Below are 23,159 nucleotides of genomic sequence, written 5' to 3'. Positions count from 1 at the left end.
CTTTAATTTATTAAATAATGAAATATTATTTAAAACCGTTTCATAAAAGGTATATTTATAATCATAATTGTATTGTCTGCCATACAATTTCATAGAAGTATAACTTCATACTTGGGTATCCCAAGCACTTACTGTCTACTGGTTTTCACTACAAAATTTTAATTTTAAGATGGAGTATCCAATGCATCTTTAGGAATTATATCAATGAAAAAAAATTTCATTGAAGGTGACAACGTTACTCTTATATGTGCTGGCGTAATTCGAGAAAACGCCAGGGTAGCATGGTATGACGATAAAAAAAAACCTATCGTAGATTCTGGTCAGTTTAAAATTCAATTTCCAGATGTTATCATTCACATTTTTCAATAGTGTTTGCCGAATGTTAACTATTTTTCATTAAATTTTAGACAGACTACACGTTACATTGATAGTGAGCAAATTTACTTTTTCTGCAGTTCTGTCGATTAGTAATGTAACTAAGGCAGATAAAAGGAACTTGCATTGCATCGCAACGAAAAATAAAGGTGTCTTTAGAACAGAAACAAAATCTTATTCCCTTGAAATTAATGGTATTAGTAAAAAAAATTGTTTTTGATATGACCACACTACTGATGGTTACTATACGATTCAATCAGCTATATTTCGTTTTCTATAATTTTTTTTATTTATAGTTCCAGCTTATTTCATCCATGTTAATATGAATGACGTTGCAATAACACGGCTTGCAAAAGACCCTGAAAATCCTGTCCATTTATTATGTTACGTTGGAGGAACGCCAATACCTAATATAATGTGGTTCAAAAACAGTACATCTATATCGTCATCAAAACAGTTTAGTTTAGAAGATGGAAATCAAAAGTTAATCATACGATATCTTTTGGAACGTGACGGTGGTGACTATTCATGTGTTGCAGAGAATGGCTTTTGGCCAGTAAAAAAATCTCAAACAATTATTGTCAAAGGTAACAATTTTCGATGCAAGTAATTTTGATGTTTATAACGAACTAAGTAAGTTACATTATTGATGTACGGGGCAATCTTATCTGTCACTTTATTATTCAAAACTTTGTAAAAAAAAATAAAAAATTGCCGTACATTTAATGATATTGTGAAGTTGAAATAAAGTTGTTCATACTTTCTGCTAGAAAATCGAATTTTCATTTTAAAAAATTGGCAAATTTATGCTATGACTCCACTTAAAATGTTATTTTTTAAATTAAAAATTTTATTTTCCCATATTTTTATAACAAATAGTTGTAGTTGGGTTTCTCAATCGTAAGAGTATTAACAGTTATGACTGACTTAAAAAAATAATAGTATTTGTAAAATAATTGGATTTGACTTTAGGAAATCGAGAATCTTACTTGTGGATTGCGATGATAATATGGTTTATAACGATTCTTATTTCTCTATTAATGTACTTTTATTTACAAACTCAACATGCAAAGGTAACTAGAAAGTTTTAGATGTTTCTTAAGAATAAAACTTGCCAATATTAAATATTTTTATCATCGAATCAACAATAATTTCAAGTTTAAAGAAAAACAACTATTAGAAGCTGGCTGTACGCATTTTAAAGAAGGAGCAGTTAATTTAATAAACCCAGAGTTAACCATAGACGAGCAGGCAGAACTTCTTCCTTACGATATTAGATGGGAGTTTCCTATTGAGAAGTTAAGATTAGGTAAAAAATTATAAATTTCTCTTACTGCCACTTAAAGACTATGAAAATAAACATTCAAGTGATCCATAATAATGTAAAACAACCCATTCATTCAATTAAAGATAAGCAATTAGGAAGCGGGGCTTTTGGAGTTGTGTATAAGGCAGAGGCCTATAGGATTTTGCCTCACGAGTCGATTACAACTGTGGCTGTGAAAACTATTCGCAAAAATGCAGACTTAATGTATATTAGTGCGCTGGCAAAGGAGCTTAAAATAATGGTTTATTTAGGACAACACTTAAATGTCATAAATCTTCTGGGCGCTTGTACCAAAAATATAGCCAAACGTAATAACTTACGAATAACTGTTCGAAATACTCATTTAAAAGAACTTGTTTAATAAAAATAAAATTATGTTGTAGGTGAACTTTTGGTAATTATTGAGCTTTGTAGATTTGGAAATCTTCAAAGCTATCTCGTGCGTCATCGAAAAAATTTTATTAACCAAATTGAACCAAGTACAGGTAAAATCGATACTTCTATGGGAAAAAATTTAAAGAGGTAAGAATTTGACTGCTTCAACTTCTTATTAAAATTTTTGAGCTACGGTGTGTTTTATTGACAAAAATTATTTTTCATTTTATTAAAACGTGACCCTATTAGTGCCTTAGGATTCAAGCACATACATGGAATCGCGTAAAACGTATTTCTTATCGCATAAAATTACAGGATCGGGGAAAGTTACGTAAGTTAAGCTTTCTGCAAAAAAAATCGTCATCATGTACGTGTAAGTGAAAAATACGCGCGTAAGTGTTATTAAACCAATCACAGCTAGCAGTTAGTTTGCAGAACACATGCTCTTTCGATCTCGCTTGTGGCGAAAATAAAGTTACGTGCGTATTTTTTTACTCATGTGCACAATGGCAGATTTTTTTGCGTAAAGCGTAAATAAAGTACTCAAGCTATGAATACAGTCAGTAGCTAATGTCAACAATAACAATCGAAGCGTCAATCCCATAATTAATTAGATTTTTGACATTGAATAAAAAACAAATCCTAAGACCTTTGAAAAATTATAGAAAGTCTATACGACCTATGCGATGACCCAATATAGCAAAGAAAAGGTGGGAAGTGTTATGACTTATCTGTATAAAATGTATTTACGGAAAATAAAATGAAAAAAAAAAGTATGTGGGCATTAACAAATGCTTGAAAACTTTTTTCATATGTTTAGGCTGAGAATTTACTTGCATTGGGAAACTTGTTTTGTTGACAAGATAGCAGATTGGTCAACTCCCTCCTACTTGACGCGATACACGAGGCTTTTACGCCTTCTTGTGCCCACAAACTGGCGTATATCTAATCTTCCTTACTTTACGCGATACGCGAAACGCTTTACGATTTACGGGGTTTCACGTGCCCACAGCCTAAGTTACAGAGCGATTCATATGGACACCTTCAAACAGGAGATCACAAAAGTTTTTTGAGGTAGCTCCATTGTCTACATATAATAATGAAAAGTTTAACAGTAATATAAACGAAACCCAAGTACAGCCAAGTGTAGCCTAGACAGCCAAAGTCCAAATGCAGTCGACCACCCATACCTACATAGACATTCATGTACACCTAGCCAAAGTACATTTTTACGTTCTTTGCATATACGGAGTACTTGTTATACAGTCAAAAATAAATTATCTTATTGCCCTTGACAAAAGTTATCAGAGGTAGAAGAGAAGGCTAGTGAGGATATTCAATGGAAACGTTCGTGTTTGAAAATTAGCACGTATCAGTGACAAAAAATAAGGAGCTGAAAACAATTTTCGCTTTCTTTTTTAAAAAATATTTCAAGAAAATGACTCACTACATACACTTTGCAACGCGACATTTAAAACAAAAATAATTTTTGTATAAGGACCTAATAATGGCTTTGCTCAGATATCCCAATTTCCTTTAGGAAATGCATGAGTCACTTATTGTCTGATACTATTCAATAATAGCATACGTAGGAAATTGAGACTTTTAAGTCAAAATTTCTCGAAATTAAGGGCAGGCTTGGAGTATAAAAAAAATACGAATGAATTTAATGGATCAAAATCCATCAATAAAAACAAATGTTATTACGTATAATTTCGCAAGGGAGCTATCTTAAGTAACTTTTTGTTCTGGTACTGTATTGTTGACCATGTAATTTGATATTAAACTGGAACTTAGAGACAATGAGATATTTTTTATTTATATTAATATCTTGTAAAAAAACAACAACTTATAATATAATGAACTATTAAACTGAATTAAACATTTAACATTAATTGTATTACAGACTATGTTTCACATAACAAATTACTTTATCCTTACTTTCACATAATGTCTTTACTTTAGAGCTGGATTTACATGAATTATAAAACAAACTGTGCATAGTAACAAATATGATACTGATAATATAGATGATTCAGTTAAAAAAATACGAAATACTTTATCATTTCTAACAATTAGTAATGTTCACCCTGTGTCCAAGAAAGGATAAAATTTGTTAGGTTATAAACCACGTAGTTAGTTCTGGAACTTATTAAATACATCAAACAAAACACAAAACTTGATTTGGTAACCTATAATTTGTAAATGTCACGAACGAAACAAATTTTTTTGGCCTATAGAACAAGACACGAGATCTATGAAAATTTATTTCCGACCTTGTCTGACAGCAGTCCAAACGATAAGCACACCATCCACTATTCAGAAACTCAGAAGTTCAGCGGCCCAATTGAATCCAGTGATGATTTTATGGATGAAGACTCTGAGCCAGGTTGGCGTTCTAATTATGAAGGTGATTACGTAGAAGGAGATTTTTCGTTCCTCTGCACTGAGGATCTTCTAATATGGGCTTATCAAGTGGCAAACGGCATGAAGTTTCTTTCAGAAAAAAAGGCAAGCACTTATCATGTGCATACATATAGAAATCTTATGTTTACGTATTTGTAACTACGCATTACCTAACTGTGGTTTTATGATGCTAATTTTTTTTACAGGTGCTGCACTGTGACTTGGCTGCAAGAAATATACTGTTAGCAGAAAACAACATCGTTAAGATCTGCGATTTCGGTTTAGCCAAGACATTGTACAAAGATGAAAACTATAAGAAGCAATGCAATGGGAAGTTACCTATCAGGTGGATGGCCATTGAGTCCATCAGAGACGGAGTTTTTTCCACTATGTCAGATGTGTGGTCATTTGGTGTAGTTCTATGGGAACTTTTCTCTCTTGCAAAAATACCTTATTCAGGTGTAGGGTTCGAGGTGATGTATCAGAAATTAATCAGGAGATACAGAATGGCTCGGCCCGTTTATGCCACCGATGACATGTAAATGAAACTTTTTATAATAAGTTCGTATTTGAAAAGCCGTTAAGTACTTAACTCGTTTACTTTTTTTCTTAGATATAATATTATGCTCCATTGCTGGGAGGAAGAGCCGACATCCAGACCGTCGTTCATAATGCTGGTTGAAATGATTGGAAAACTTTTACAAAATAATATCAAAACCCATTTTCTAAGAATTTATCATGATTATGAAAATTTTGATAAAGAACGCCAGTTGGAAAAAAAAGATATCAATCCAGCAATAACATCATTGTCTGAAGATATGACAATTCCGCTCAACCGGCGTAACTATGTTAATACGTTGCCGTAAATTGCAAGTCTGACCTACATTATACTATTACTGTAACTCATAATGCAAATGTTTCATTATTTTCCGATAAGAGTTTCAAGAGCAAGTACATAAATCCAGAAGAAAGTAGTTACTTTGGTAAAACAAATGTTAAACGGTGCAGTCATGCTTAATTTTAAAACTATTTGATTTTTGATCATTAAAGTCACTTTTTTAAGCAAAACTAAACTTTAAGAGTGTGCTGACAATATACGTAAACTGAACACTGCTGTATCTGGAACATGTGTTTAGATGAGGAATTCGTAATGAATGAAAAGTTTAATAAATGTTTCACTGTAGCACAGGGTAGTACAAAAAATATTGCATACGATGATTTCAAACATGCGTATGTGCTAAAAAGAATTAGTTTTGCTCTTAATTTATTAACAATGTTTTGAAATTAGGTGTCTAAAAATAAAATTCCCAGGCGTAGAATTACTTTTATAGAAAATTTGTGTACAATAGTGCTTAATTATATTTCAGTTTAAGTTTTTTTTTTTTACTAACTAAATCCATAACAAAGTTTAGCAACGTTCAAAGAGACACCACAATTTATTGTTGCGTGTAAAACTAACAAAGGTTCATGCTTATGTCATATATCTAGTATATAATGCAAAAGCTCTAAATAAATACTTTATAAAATTTTTGAAGCCATCAAATGACTATTTTTACTAAACCTATCAAATTTACAATCGCTAAGGTTTCAAGTAATCGAATAATACAATAGTAACAGCTCAGTCACAGGACGACGCTCGTAGAAACAACGAAGAAGAAGAGACTTATGACAAGGGCAAGGAACAAACAGCGAATGGTAAGTTTTTCTTCTACATTGCCGTGTAAACTATCTTAATTGGCAAAATCGTCCATGAGTGGATGATTAAGTGTATCAAGGGTTGGGAAAATTAATTGTTTAAGAAAAAGGTTTTTGCTTGCCATTGGGGTGTACTTATGATAACATTCAAAGTAGGACAGTTGGTAACTTGAGGAGATTCAAGGATGAAACTTACTAGAAAAATGTTACAGTTAGGATTTATGATTTTTTATTCAAAAATTTGACATGAATTATGTCCTGAATACTGCCGGAAATGCAAAGTTGAAGTCAATAGTTTTTATGTACTTTGGTATCATTTGGTCTATTCTCTCTTTTCAGCTGTACATTCCTTCCTCTATAGTTACATTCTATGCCGATTCCCTTTGTAGCATTTTATAAATTCTCTTCTTTGGAATGGCCTTAATATATATTCCTCTATTTTGTGTCCTCTTATGTACGTGCTAAAAAATTTCTCAATTATTGCACTAATATCTGCCAGTCAATGTAACTTTAGATTTTTATCTCTGATCCTGGCATTTCATCTTTATTCTTCGATCTTCTACTTTTTGTCTTTAAAAATTATTCCATACAACTTTTGGTCTACATCTCTATATTTTGGCCTTCTAGTCTAGGAATTCCTGATAGCCATTATTTTTCAGGTTTGAATATAAGTGCGAAGGGTAATACAATATTGCAGAGTCAAATGGACTAGTATCTAGCCACGGCTGCAAAGAGATAAATAGAGTTCTTACCCTGAAAGGGTGTACTTGTAAATATACAGGTTAATTTCTAAGTGTAACATCATAAAAAATGTCATCATATTTGGAGGAAGTAGTTACCACTCGCTTTGTATTTTCCGATGACCCTCAATTCCATCGACAGGTATTCTCATTCTTAGGTTAAAACTTTTAAGAGAAAAACCGTACAACTTATTTAGTCTTACAACAAGTGTACGAAACTAGACTGTCTGATAAAGATAGCCAATTTTTAGGTCTGTTTCACACAGAATTTTGCATTACTATAAAATTAAACCTAACTTTGTAATGAGTACTATTCAGGGACAGTCTATTTTACCCAGTTCACTTAGTACTTCGTTATCAAGTCTTAGAGATACATCGGACTACACTATGGGAGTGATATCAAGCTAAAGTGAGATAAAAAAACAAGCCCTGTAAATTATTTGAATCACATTGTTCACGAGGTAGTTCGAAAATCATACACAAAAATAGCGATTACTGATAGTCTTCGAGAATCAACAACTCGGTGTGTATCGATTTAATAGAAAACCGAGAGAAAACTATGGAAACTGATTATGAGCCGTTAATACACTATAACAATGACATATAAAAAAATACCAAATATTTGATTTAATTGGCTCAAAGTAGAACGGAGGAATATAGTTTTGACGTCATACATTGGTCTGGCATATTCAAATGTGATTGTTGAAATCCCCAGAATTCCTGTATTAATTGGAACTTGAAAATATCATGAATATAAACTTATGTCTATTAAATGGATTTAAAATACAATACCCTTTAAAATATAAAGAATACTGTACTTTACCTATTTTTAAAAACATATATTGGAAGCGTTATGAGATAAAAAAAAAGTTGAGCAATCCAAACGAAAAGTACATTTCATAGTTCACACATAAAATAAAGGAAAAAAGATTTCATTATTTTTCTATGAACAAAATATAAAAGCGTAATTAATTTACATACATAGAATATTTAAGTTTTCTTTACTAGAAAAACGGAGATATTGTCTTTTTTTCGTTTTTTAATGAGAGCCTCTAAAAAGTGAGTAAGAAATAAAAAGATAGCGTTACTAGTTTAATAATATCTATTTGTTTTTATTTAATAAAAGGTAAGCTTTTGATTTATTAGTGGTTATGTATCTGTATAAATGATTAAGAAATTATTAAAAATTTTATAAGTCCAATAATAATCGTAAAAGTTTTGTAGCTGTATAAAAAGAAAAATTAATAACGAGCATAGTGAAAGTTTAGAATTGTAAAAGTAACTAAAAATCGTGAAAATAACTGTTTTACATACAATTAATACATTAAAACTTGTAACAACTTATATAATAAATGTAGTTGCTTATGAAGTAAAGTTAATTGTTTCAAATCAGGTGAATAATTTTTCACAGTATATTTTTCTTTACACTTTTCCATTGATAATATATGTTGTAGTACGGTCCTACAAGTAAAAGAACAGTTTTTTAAGAAATGTATCATACCACTTCATGATCAATCATCAAGAAAGATTAAATTACTTTTAAATTATTTAATTGATTTTTCTTTCAAGTAATCAAAACTCAATTTTTTTTCCCACTAGCAACTTACAATGAACATATATACTTGTAGAGTCTTCAAAAGTGTTACAAAATCAATAAAAATCTTATGCTTTGGAACATCAACTAAAGTTTTAAAATACGCAGTCACTCAGGCTTTAAATTATTGAAACACGTATAGCTTAGTTCAAAGAAGTGGGGATAGCTATAATGGAGTGTAACGAGGGTAAGGTAAGGTAGGGGATTCGACAATGTTGGTTCAACTATTGGCTAACATATATAACACATACATACACATTTCTAGCTTTTGATCGGGCGTGGTCACGTTATACGCTAGATCGAAGACATATTTTTCCAGTCCTCTATTTAATCACGGGTCGCAATGTGCAATCGTCCTAAATCAGTTTGAAGTACCACCATAAGGAGTCCAAATTATACCACAGAGTGCAATGGGGAGCCCTCAAAGTGGTCATGGATCTCAGTCTCTGTTTCAGTTGCCAAAACTGTTACTTTTTTTGAACATTTTTTCAGGTATATATAACCATAAAAAACTTAAAAACGAATATATTGTATATTTATACAAAGCTGCTGTGATCGGATTTAATGAATTTTACACATAAGATTTTTCTTTGTGTAAGAATACTGGAAATTAATGATAAAGAAAAGTACAAACATTGATTTTAATGAAAAACTGGAGAAATATCAACTAACTTGTAAATATAGATTTTTTTAATTTGTTTTATAGTACCATGATATATGCAAGTTACATAAATTATTTTTCTATTAGTTAGTGTCATGTGTGACCACCATTTCTAGAAACTAAACCTTAAATTACTTTTACTGAAATTGCACTGAAACATGAAATATCTTCGACAGGTAAAATACAGTTTAAAAATGAGTATCATATTTGAAATTTTGACTTACCATTAAAAAGTTTACCATTTTTTGTAAAAAGCAAATCACCTTACGTTATAAAACATAAAGCGTGGTACACTTCTAAAACTCTTTTAATACTCATTTGTTAAGCGCATACATATCAATAAACACGTCTGTTGATACAGAGATGCTAACCCAAAAAAAACGACGAAGAAATAGGTTGCAACTCATAACGTCACCTCAGGACGATAAAATTTGATAAGTTGCAAGGATAATTCATAATAAACTGTCTTTTACTAGAAGTCAATTTCATTCGATCATTATAATAAATATAAGTCCTCGTTGATAAATAGAAGAAAGTAACGTATGTTTTTAGCTGGAAGGCTCAATAGACGCCAGAGAATATGATTTGTTTACATTACCTTATTTCAATTTGCACATCCATTGTTAAAATAATGTAAAACACGAACACTTTACATTACATCTTTTTATCATCTTTTTTTTTGTAAGTATGTACGCATGGTGGTTACCTTTTAAATTTACTTAAATTTAACATGATTTATTTGTGCAATTATTTCAACGAGATTAGCCACTATGGCTACTCTACTTTGCTTCTACCCAACCACCTCTTTTAAACTTCCTTCTAATGCTTACTTTCATAAATTTTTTTACGTGATTCTTTATGAATTTATTTGTGTTATTATGTCCGTTTTGTTCTACCTATCAATTCATTTATTTCAGTAGTAAGTGTATGTATGAGATGAGTGTATGCTTCAATGTTTAAAAGGATGCGCATAGTAAAGTTTGCGACGTAATTAGCTCATAGATATACGGGAATTTATCTGGGTGTTTTGAATTGTCTTGATATATGGATTATAAAGTATATTTTCTCCGTCTTCTAGACTAATCATCTTTGGCAAAAACACCGTAATAAAACTTATACGGTCATTCTTACACTCGTGTGATCCTGTTTTGCTCTGGAAATCTAATACCATCACTCAGTTAACGTACTCGTTACATTACTGGTATTTTATTTCTATCTAATTTTAAATATAACAGTATGTTTTTTTTCATTATGTAAGGAAGTATCCAAAATAGAGAAAAAAACAATTTTAAATGAAGAACATACATTTATAACATGCAATAAGCTTGTGTAGTAAATTATGTTATACTTCAAGAGCGTATGTTTGTTCTTACACTTGTAGTGTCTCTGTTATGCTCCAAAAATCAAATATCGTGACTAAATCTATTCATTCATTATATCATTATTATTTTTTCTGTCTTACTTTAAATGTAAGGTTGGAGATTTTTTTTTATTAAAAAAAGTATACAAAATAGAGAAAAATTTTATTTCAGAGAGACATGTGTTTACAAGATGCAATAAGCATTCTTATTTATTTATCAGTTATCATTTTAATTTATGTAAATGTAAACAGTACACTTCCTTAAAGAGACATCTACTTTGGGGCTAAAAATTGACACTGCATTTAATATTTTTAGGTTGCCATGCATTTAAGCCTCTGCTTTATCCAAATGTCACCGAGTTGCAAATAAATGAAGGAGATACCCTAAACATTAAGTGCATGAGCAATGGCTACATTAATTTTTATTTTCCAACCAGCAATATAAAAGGCAGGGTAAGTTAAATAATTTGACACCTCCATGTCTATATTAGTTTCAAAAAAAATGTTTTAGAAAAATATTGACTATTTTTTTTTCTGTTGGAAAAAAGACAACCTCTAGACCCGATATAATACCAGAAGGGAGGAGCACCAACAAAACATTTATAAGATCATCAACCGTTTTTGGAGACACTGGCTGGTATTGCTGTGCTGATGAAAGCAAAAAAGTAACAAACATGACTTTTAAAAACTATAACGATCCAAAAATTACTTGGATATATGTTTATGTTAAGTGTAAGTAAACTATAAAATCCGTTTTTCGTCATGAAAAAAAAAAAAAAAAAAAAAAAATGTTTTCTGTATGTACTACTACTAAATTGTTAAAATATTTGAAGAATATATATTTTCATTCACAGCCAATAAAAATCCATTCGTGCATGTCAATAAAAAGGGAAATTATTTACTAGCTACTGGATGCAATAGATACATAATTTTTCCATGCCAGACGACTTCCCCTGACTTCGAAGTTACTTTAAAAAAAAAGGGAAAAGTAATATTACTGAATCGATGTATTTTTCTGTCGATTAAGTATTGCAGCTTTTAATAATGTTTTCAATTATTTTAGGTAGTTAATCTTAGTGAAAAAATAACTTTTAATCCGAAAATTGGTTACATTAGTAATAATGCAAAAATGAATTACTATGGTGTGTTTACTTGCTCAGTGAATGGAGAAAATTCGTCACACATAATTGAAATGATGATTGACCAATATTCAATTTTTTTTTCGTGTGTGGGTGAGCCAATTGTAAAAGTAGCTGATCTAAAAAATGTCACGATAGGCTCGAAGTTAAGTGTTAAATGTAACGTCAAAGTCAAGAGAGAAGCTCTCTACAACATTTTTTGGAAAATTCCGCAAAATGTGGTAAAATTTGAACAAAATTACAATTTATTGAGTCATGACAAAATTTTAAGTACTCTGATGGTTTAATTCATTTTTAAATTATGACATATGTACATTATTAGACATCCAGGAAAATTTTGAACACTGTTCAAGAAGCATCAGATAAATATTACATGTATGAGATAATAACATCTGAACTTATTGTTGACAATGTGACTTACGGTGATCAAGGGAATTACGTATGCCAAGTAAAATCATCGTTTAATGAAACGAAAAGTTCTGAAATATACATCTGTATTTATGGTCAGTTACGAACTTCTGTATTTTTTTTTCTCTTTAGTAATCATGAATACGTTCTCATCATTATTTTTTGACAGATTCTAATAACCCATACCTTAATCTGACGGCTATTAATAAAAGCGAATATGTCAATTATGGTGACTCTGTGACTTTTGTGGCTTACGTCATCACATGTCCAACACCAACTTTAAAGTGGTAACACATATTAATTTTTAAAACGTACAAACAAATAATCATGAGATTTGTTATCTGTAATTGATCTTATTAAGATGTACATTGTTTTTTAGGGTGGATAATTATGGTCGTAATATCCATAGTAATCCATATGAAGGTTACGATATATTTACAAAGAACAACGAATCAATAAGCAGTTTACGCTTGGATAATATTTTTCATTTCAATATGGGCTTTTATACATTAATAGCCGAAAACATTGTAGGAGAAAAAAAATTAACATTTTATCTTGGAATTCTTGGTAAATCAAAAATTTTTAACACTTAAAGATCATAATAATTCAAAACTCTACACAGTTCATTTGCGTTACAAAATTAAAAATCCTGGTAGTCAAAAACATCTTGAGTCCTGGAGCTTTAAGCTGTATTGCTCGTATTACTTTGACCGGCACGATGACGTGACAGTATATGCCGATAGAATTAGCAAAGCCGCAGGATGAAATTCCTTACAGTATCTCTGGTTGTTCATTAAATTCATTTGACTATAAGGAATATATATTTTGAAAAGCGATCATTAAAAATGTTGGAAACATTTTTTAATTCACGATTTTCTGCCAAAAAATACGTAAAAATCGTATTTTTTAATTATATTTTTAAACCAATTAACAAAAGCCATGTTCATTGGCTTACCTTTTATAAGTATTGTTAGAAGAAACAATTTCCACCTGAAGTATGACAATTGATTCATGATTGTTTTAAATAATCGAAAGTTAAAAATATTTTATTACGAATAAAGTTTGACGATGGTCCATGCTTATGAAATACATAATCACCAAGTTGCAGAACTGCTAAAAAATTTTTAACGTAGTAAAAATGTAATGAAATTCTCAATTTTCCAGCATTATATTTCGATTGTTTTAAACAATTATGAACTGATTTTAATACTTCAGGTTGAAAATAGTTTGTTCTAACAAAACCTACAAATAGTATACCACTGAATATGGCTTTTGTTAATTAACTTAAGGATGTAATTAAAAATCACGATTTTTGAATTTTTTTGAATACAATTGTTCACTAAAAAATGTTCCCCTATTTTCAATGGACAGTTTTCGAAAGATACATTCCTTATCGTCAAATACATTCAAACAACCATGTAAGATACTGTAAGAAATTTCATCTAAAAACAGCCTTCTTATGGAGTTATAGTTCTATCGATCACTGAAATTACACAGCATTAAGTACAGTTTGTACTTGGAGGAATGACGGTTTCGCCATTTTGCCTTCACTGTTAATTTTGAGGGTAGATTAACTGTTTCTCTTATGCTTCGACAGTGTATCCGGGAGAAGTGCAGAAATTAGTCTCGGTTTTTCCGTGTACATCTGGTAGAGACTCAGACAATACACCGAGCAGTGTAAGTCACCCCTGGCCCCTACACCACCCCATCCTCCTTCCTACCCTATTCTGAAGTGCGGAGTGCCCTAAGTAGTGCCTGTAGCACAGAGTTGAGCGTATAACACTATAGTATAAAAAAAGTATACTTTATTGAAAAAATATTAGTTAAATAGAAACGTCCACACTGATCTTATCCCACTGACTCGGTGTACACAGTTTGAAAAAAAGAAAATCTGTGGTCTCCTCTCTTATAAAAACAGCAAGGTAACCCTGCGTTTATAAAAACTTTACATTCAACAATGCTGTTTATTTCCTGCAAATATTTCCTACATGTAATTCGTAGTTGCAGTCGAATTATAAAATTGTAACCATAAAAAAAATTCATGTAAGGCTACGTGTCTTAAGTTTACAATGAAGCCTACAAATAATTACACTACTAAAATAGATGTTTAAAAAAAATTTTTTTTAATGGTTACACCGCATTTTTTGCATCTTTGTCGTTCTGGGATAACTTGAAATGTATTAAATACATGTACATTGAGAGGAAAAATAATTAATTGATCTCTTCAAGTTTTAAAAAACTTTGCTTGTATCGTATTTAAGTATAATGAGAATCAGAAAATACTAACGTTTCCAAATACTCTGATACTCTGAGACTACTGATATGTAGCTATCATGTATCGAGTCTTTGTTATTTTTTATTAATATTATGTTGAGCCTAAAACATGCAGTCTAATGCTTGCAGCTCTATTCTGTTGATATTTTATTTTCATTCAATTCTCTCACACTTTAGTGAATGTTACACTCAGTATAGTGATATTTATATTTGAATAGGGTCAGCTAATTCACATTTATAAAAGTTGAAGTCTTGTGAGTTCCAAAAAAAATTTATGAAGTTTTATCACTCGGCAATACTACTTCATATTCGTTTTAAAACTTTTTCTTGTCATTCTCACATTCCTTTACAACAATGTTCATACTATTTTTTTATTCCAGGTAAGCCAAGGGTGAGGTTGAACACAAGTTATACTGAAGGTTACTATGGCTTAAATGAGAGTACTACGTTCGTTTGCCTTGTTGAGAGTAAACCTAAATTTAATGTATCGTGGACCTACAAAAGGCATCTCACATTCAAGTCTCAAGATATTGATGAAACAAATAAGATACTGGTTAGTTTAACTTAAAATTTATTATTAGATTTATCCCCTTGATAAGTTCGTATAAAAATTCATAGGATAAAATGAAAACCAAAATTTAATTTATAATACAGTATTTGCAGGGTATAAAAAAAAAGGAAAACAGTATTAACGCTGAATATGAATCAATAGTTACTATACACCCACTTGGAAAGTCCACAATCAAATGCACGGCTTGCAATAGTTATGGATGTGACCATACGGAACATGATATTTATATCACGGGTTCGTATGTCAAAACAAGTTCCAAGTTTTTAATTAAAAAAAAAATTTTTGTCATAACGTAATTTCTTACACTAATTTTTTTTTGTTTAAGACGGAATTCCTAATAGGGCTTTTGGAATTATAAAGCCAAAAACAAAGATTCGTGAAGGTCAAAATATTTCTTTAATATGTGCTGCTGTCATTCATACATTTTCTGAAGTACTATGGTATGACGATAACAATGAAAAAGTTGTAAATTCTGGTTAGTTCTAGATTAAAATACCAATACCACTTGCACAATACAATATTAAGCCTTGCATTATTAGCCTGAAGTTAAATAATTAAATTTCTCACGTTTTAGAAAAAATACACCTTACGTTTGAGCAAACCAACTACACTCGCCGTGCCATTATGTCGATTTATAATGTGAGTCGTTCCGATGAAAGAGATTATTATTGCGTAGCAAAAAATTTATACAGAGAAGTTCAAAAGAGACATTCTCTTAAGATCAATGGTATGATCAAAAATTTTTTATGTAAAATTATTACGTTGTCGATTATTTTTCACTTAGTTACATCACTATTATCTTTGATTTCGATGATTTGTTATTTATAGTTCCAGCCTACTTCATTCATGAAAATATGAATGACGTTTCAATAACTCGATTTACAAAAGACCCTGAAAATCCCGTCTATTTATCATGTTATGTTGGAGGTATACCAACACCTAACATCATGTGGTTCAAAGACGGTGCATCATTGAAGACATCGAAACAGTTTAGTTTAGAGGACAGAAATCAAAAATTAATTATAAGATATCTGTTGGAAAGTGACAGCGGTAATTATTCCTGTGTTGCAGAGAATGGCTTTTTGCCAGTAACAAAATCTCAAAAAATCGATGTAAAAGGTAAAAATTGTCAGTGCACATAATTCTACTTTGTTTTGCGGGATATATAATTGACGATTTTCTAAGTCTGATGACAGTAATACCGTTCCTTAAAAAAACTTATGAAGAGACATTTACAACAAACGATTATTGCATAAAATTTTTTTCATTAACATAATTGGTACTTAATCTTATGTCCAGTTATATTATCAATAATTCTGTAATGAACATTAATTTTTAACAATCAGTAAATAAATAATATAAAGTTTTGAAAAGATGTAAATTCATTACAGAGAATAGCTTTCACCAGTAAAAAAGTATTAAAAATCATTGTGAAAAGTAAAAATGATTACTATTATAATTATACTTTGTTTTTTGGGGAAAACTATCTGCGATGACTTAGATCTAACGTAAGTACTACTGTCCTACGAAAAGCCAGGAGTCAGTGGGTGCTTGGGTACCCAAGTATAAAGTTATACTTCTATAGCAGACGATGTATAACTAGATATACCTTTTATGAAACGATATTATCACAATTTAAACAGTTTGGTTTTTGTATATCCCACTGAATAAGTTACGTGATTAGCCCTAATCAGTAATTTTATGTATAATTTGTTTGTTTGAACCTGTGCTTGCCTTAAATATCTATTATGCATATCTAGGTCATTCTACAAAAAACGGCTTATTTCATGTTTCAATCAATAAAAACACCGTTTAAGGAAATCTAAATCCTGCAAGCTTCTTTAATTATTTAACAGAATTCAGACCATTGAAAAGTATTTCTTTAGTTTCAGATGCAAAAAAGGGGCAAAATTAGAGTTACGGGCTCGTGTCTTACTCGTGAATTCACAGTTTTGACTGCACCTGCAATCAAAATATGGAGTTTATAAAATTTCTGTGACATGAAACCTTAAACTTATTAACAATAAACAAATTTTCACGCTTTTTAGACAGCCAAAAAAATTATATTCAATACTTGGATGCTGTTAAAGTTGTGGGACCGCGATCTTATACGTTTCACATTTTAACGGGAAATGCTTTCACAAATGAACGCAATTAAATTTTGGCTTTTTAATTTCAATACTTTGTTTTCTACGGGAATCAAGGATGTTGCAGCAATTCTTCCCAAATTTTTCCATTCCAATAAGCTAATGCTATAGGCACGCAAATTGGAAGATTTTGTCTTCCCAAAATAAAAAAACCAAGAGCCCGTAATGCTAAGGAATTTCATGCATCTTTTCAAAGCGTTCGGTCACCAACTCAGGTGGTGAATTAAAATTATTATTTTTTGGGGAGTCACAACATCAATTTTTCAACGAATTTACAAGAGCCCTTAAAGCTCCTTTTTTTTTGCTAAGAGCCCGTAACAAATTTTGATAGAAGGGACCTTTATTTCAGTGATAATGCGATTTTCTAAAAACCCAATCCACTACTATTTTTGAAAAACAAAATGAGAAAGTCGTTGTAAGAATTTTTTATTTATTTAAAAAAAAATTGAGTTATTTTTTTTCAATATAAAGCCCTCGTTGTCTATACATGAACCGGGGACGAAAACGCGCAATCCCGGTCCCATCAATACGATCAGCTAAATTAGCGTAATGGGCTCATGTATATAAGAGCCCGTAATTTTATAAGAATCCGTAATTAGCGCTATCCCGTAAAGGTACATAACGCTTTGTATCTTCGTTTAATTTTGGATTATTGACTCGGATGGTGGAATGTATTTTAATACTAAGTACATAATGTAAATGTAAGAACAAAGTAATACTATCATTGACAGTGCCATTATCTTAGTTCTAATGAGATCTTATAAGAGCTCGTAATGCTTCTTTTTTTTAAAAGTAAATCAAGAAAGTCGTAGTAAAAGTTTTTCTCGTCAAAATCAAGCAGGGTCCAAAAAGTTTAAACTTATTTTGATCACGGACAATACAAAAAAAATATTTTAATAATAACACCCCATATTAAGTATTTGTCCATTCCAGCCCCTGAAGTATGTCAGTTTTCGTAGGATGACCTGTCACTATAACAAAGAAAACATTAAAAAACAGATCAATTTTTAGTAACAAATGTTAAATTCAAATAAAGTTGTTTGTGTTTTACCCCAAAAAATTGAACTTTCGCTGTAAGAAGGTCGTAAACTCCATGCTCATTACTTTCGTCATATTCACTTTTTAATTGAACCATTTGTTTTTATGTTTTAAAAACAAAAACTTTTTGTTGGCTTATTCAACCACACAATTACTGTAATTAACTACATTTTTTTTGACAAAAAAAAAGAGTGCTCTTATTAAAGAAATTCGTTTCAACTTTAGGAAATCAAAAACTTTGGTTTTGGAATGGAATAGTGGTGTGGTTCATTACATTTCTTACATCTCTTTTAATTTACTTTTATTTAAAAGCACAGTACGGGAAGGTAATTCAAAAGTTGTTATTATTGGTATCATAAAGAATAAAAAATCTGCCACTAAGAAAATCAATTATGAAATGAATAATAATTTCAAGTTCAAAGAAAAACAACTATTAGAAGCTGGTCTTACGTATTTCGAGGAAGGAGCAGTTGATCTAATGAATCCAGAAATAACAGTAGAGGATCAAGCAGAACTTCTTCCTTACGACAGAAGATGGGAGTTTTCTAGAGAGAAATTAAGAATTGGTAAACATTTATAAAATTGTTCCAAATAGAAAATTATTAATATTGAAGGGGTCCATGATAATCTGAGACATCTAATTAAAGGTAAAAAATTGGGAAGTGGAGCTTTTGGAGTTGTCTTTAAGGCAGAAGCTAATGGGATTCTCGTTGAAAATGTAATTACAACAGTAGCTGTAAAAACAGTCCGGAAAAATGCTGATCTATTGCACATTAATGCATTGGCAAAGGAGCTCAAAATTATGATTTATCTAGGACAGCATTTAAATATCATAAATCTTCTAGGTGCTTGCACCAAAAATATAGCGAAACGTAAGAATTCACGTGTTTTCGTTAAAAAACTATGCGTAAATAAAATTGCTTAACAAAAAAATTAAACTATCTTTTAGGTGAACTTTTTGTAATTGTCGAACTCTGCAGATTTGGAAATCTGCAAAGCTATCTTTTATGTCATCGAAACAGTTTCATTAATACTGCAAGGTATTAGTTTTACTATATTCAAACATTATTTTTACTAAGCAGTAAAAACTTATGCTTTCATGCGTTTGAATTCTAAGCTTCTAAGTAAATTCGTACAAATCTGAAACAAATCAATTAGAAAGTATATTTTTTTACTCTTATTGTTTTTACATTGTTTTCCTACTTATCGTCTTAATTCATGCCTTGATTGATACAGCCACAAATATTAATTAAAAATTTCAGTTAATTGAAAAACCTTACTGTGCTGTTTGCAAATAGGCCGTTGAGAGTATAGTAGTTGGGATAGAAATAATAACACACTAATGTTAAAGTCAATTATCAATGAAGAACGTTTCGTTGGACTTTTCGTCAACCTCTTAAGGCCTTCTCTACTAAAATAATAATAAGATTAAAAATGTTATACAGAGAAGTACTGAAAAATATAATAATTTAAAACTAACTACCATATTCTTAACGGACCATGTGCAGATGGCAAAAAAATTTTATTTTGAGAAACGAATGGAGAGTAGAAATAAAGTTTCACCAACATAGTTTAAGTTGATTTATAACATTCTGTTCCCTTTTAAATGAATCATTCAAGAAATCATTATTTTAAGTAGTGAAGAGCGCAAATTTGAGCTTGTATGAACTGATTTATTTTGCATATTCAGCCTGTAGGCAAATTTTTTTCTAAACAGATTAATTAACGACGATAAATACCAAAAATCTGCTGTTACATCATGGGTAATATGTAGATTTAAAGTATACATTCTATTTGAGAATGTCTGTGCGCAACTTAACATACAATTATTCACAGATACACACTTTCTTTTGTTACTGTAGTAATTCCAGAAAAAGTACAAATAATATGATGAGAAAAATAAAAAAATCTTACGGAAGAAGTAAAGCTTTAATAAATTAAAAAGTTTGTCTTACAAAAAAAAAAAAAAAAAAAGACAAATGAACCAAGTTAAAAGAAATAGACAAAATACTTTGGTCCAGTGGATCAGATCTCCTGTGAAACAAAATATGTTCAATATTCTAAAATTCTTTCATATTTTTACTTAACAGGACAAGACAAACGGCGTCAGTCATTTCCGACGACAACGATATGGCTTTTAGCGACATCAAGCAAAACAATTTTCCCGCAATCTACCACTCTGATGCTTATAGCTTCGACAGCCAATCAAACAATTATCTTAATAATGACGATATGCAACCAGGTTGGCGCTCTAATTATGAAGGGGATTACGTAGATAGTGATTTTAAGAGTCTCTGTTCGCAAGATCTTTTTTTATGGGCCTACCAGGTAGCCAAAGGCATGGAGTATCTTTCCCAAAAGAAGGTTAATTTATTTGTGCATACAATATTTCTTCGTCGCGTATTCTTAATCTGACATTCACTAATTTTTGTTTATACTTATAACTGCATTTACAGGTTCTACACTGTGACTTGGCTGCAAGGAATATTCTACTGGCAGAAAACAACATTATTAAGATCTGCGATTTCGGTTTGACAAAGACATTGTACAAGGACGAAAACTATAAAAAACAACATGAAGGACAGTTTCCTGTTAGGTGGATGGCTATTGAGTCTATTAGGGATGGGGTCTTTTCCACTATGTCGGATGTGTGGTCATTTGGTGTAGTCCTATGGGAATTTTTCACCCTAGCCGAAATACCTTATTCAGGTGTAGGGTTCGAGGTGATGTATCAAAAACTCGTCACAGGCTATAGACTGGGGCAGCCAATATACTCTACCCAAGATGTGTAAGGAAATGTTCGATTTTATAAAAGAAATCAAATTTTTGAAATTCTTAACTCTATCGGTTATCTCTGTTTCAGTTACGATATAATGCTTCGATGCTGGGAAGCTGAACCGATTTATAGACCATCATTTACAGAATTAGCTGAAAGTATTGGGAAACTTTTAGAGGATGACGTAAAAATGTACTTCTTAAGACTATATCATCAGTATGAAAATTTTAACGTAACAAGTAAAATAGAGGGACGAAGTGACTATGTAGCTGAAATGTCATCACCAGAGCATAAATCAATTCTCTCAACTCATCATCACTATGTTAACACCTCTCATGAACTCACAAGCCCATCATACATAAATGTTCATAATTGCGTGAAATACACACGCTAATCGATTTGCACTGTTTGCTTTTCATGATAGTGAAAGGTATTAATATTTTTAAGTGAAGTATTAAATAGAAGTAATATCGCTTGAAACTCGGAAAATTTATCAATTACCATCTCATTTGAATCGGTTGTTCAAGATTTTTTGATATTTATAAAATAAACACATGAGACATATCACTATTTGTATTTTAACACTGTTTCAAAGAAATGAGGGAACAAAGAAATACCAGACCAGACAATTGTCATTTTTTTTTCATGTACTAAATTTTATTTTGTTGATAACTTCACGTTGTAATCCTATAGTATTAAGTCCTGCACGCAGTAAATTATTTGTTAATAGATTATGTTAGAAATTAGAACTAGAAATTGGGATAATTGTTACAAAAAATAATAAAATAAAAATATTACTAATTTTAAAGTTTAAACTTAGTAGTGATTGTCACGCTTATGATTACCTCAAGGCTTGCAAGTCTTAAAATACCTCTAAAACTTAAGGGTTTAATAACTTAATCGGAATGTTAAATAAACCTGCACCAGTTCCTCTGCAATTGACTTGAATGTTGCCAATAGGAATTTTATTGGACATGATAAAATTTTGCTTATACATGATCAGAGTCCTGTCATCAAAATTATCACAGATGAAAGATTTATTTTAAGCATATTAAACCTGCTTATGTCATACCTTCTGCTTATATAAATGCCTGAAGCTCAGATATGATTCCTATCAAAGCTTTCAAGGAACGTTTGATTATTTTAAAACCTATTAGATTAAATATTTATGATTCATCCATTTGGTAAGGTTCTTGAGACTTGGAAGACTCCGTTACTGAAATTAATAATAATAACGAAGGCTCTTTTCGAGAATTTAAAGACTTAAGAACATAACTTCAAAAAGGGTATTTATTTATATAATTACGTATCTACGTGCATGTCTTCAAAGTATTTATTTTTTATGCGTCACGTGTATACTTATCTTCTTCTTGCTTTCGGTCAAATTTTTTTCCAGATATACCATAAATCTAGAAACAAAACAGATTCTAAATTCTTTTGGCGTGAGTAATATATTTTTATCAAAATCTACGGATCATATCAAATTTTGTCCCCTTGATTACGATAAAAACAAAAATTTGATGAATCAGACACCTTGTTTCCTTAAATGAATGGGCTCAAGTTACATACTTATTATTTATCTTAGTAGATAAATTCAGTGATTTAAAAAATTAGGTAGTACTGTTGTACATAGTTTGACCCAAAATATATGGATAAAATTAAAAATACAGGTTAATATTCATCGAAAAACGTATCTCTCAAAGCTTAGTGAATCTGAAGTACATGTTCTTGATGTTTTAATGTTGGACTATTATAGAGAATATCGCGTATTATGTATATTTCAATCCATAGTTCCCAAGAAGTACTTACAAGACTTAGATGAAAATCGGTGGAGCACAAATTAAAAACCTGAGAAATATTTTGTATCTCTGAAATCCATCCTTGCATGCCTCTAATGACTGACAGTAATTGGTATCGATTGAAAACTGTTGCTTTTGAGCTACTATACCGTTTTTACAGGTATACTCGATCAGGTATGCGAAAGAGATTAAATATAACTCTGCACTCATTTAAGTTTTGCAGTATCAACAGTAGGACCTTAATCCACATTTTTCTATATTCCTATTAGTTCTAAAAAACTAGTACCATTTAAGTGACAACTTCAATACGACTAAAAGGGTTATAATCGTCCTCCATTATCTGAGAATAAGTGAAAATTCTATCAACGATTACTTGAGGACTATGTAAATAAAGTAAACACAACACTGAGAAAGACTTGGTGCTACAGTTGTCTTTCCCTCTACAGCAGCTAACCAAATCATGATAAGTCTGCT

The 23,159-nt window shown here is 30.8% G+C and overlaps 1 protein-coding gene across 1 annotated transcript; it reads left to right on the top strand.

Annotated features, from left to right (window-relative positions):
* The first annotated feature begins 4,282 nt into the window (after positions 1–4,282).
* On the top strand, positions 4,283–21,280 carry LOC149374345 (vascular endothelial growth factor receptor 1-like). Its single transcript, XM_089594039.1, has 10 exons — positions 4,283–4,588; positions 4,690–4,894; positions 6,095–6,178; positions 10,850–10,986; positions 18,526–18,676; positions 18,758–18,982; positions 19,060–19,150; positions 20,201–20,474; positions 20,567–20,898; positions 20,974–21,280. Exons 1-10 carry the CDS (start codon positions 4,283–4,285, stop codon positions 21,278–21,280), a joined length of 2,112 nt encoding a protein of 703 aa, XP_089450165.1.
* The last annotated feature ends 1,879 nt before the right edge of the window (positions 21,281–23,159 follow it).

This window comes from Copidosoma floridanum, unplaced genomic scaffold (assembly GCF_036245765.1).
Source record: "Copidosoma floridanum isolate Cflo_tuat_1 unplaced genomic scaffold, Cflo_Japanese_pri ptg000020l, whole genome shotgun sequence".
NCBI classification, from domain to species: domain Eukaryota; kingdom Metazoa; phylum Arthropoda; class Insecta; order Hymenoptera; family Encyrtidae; genus Copidosoma; species Copidosoma floridanum.
The sequence above is the reverse complement of the archived record's forward strand: the minus strand, read 5'-3'. Positions and strand labels throughout refer to the sequence as shown.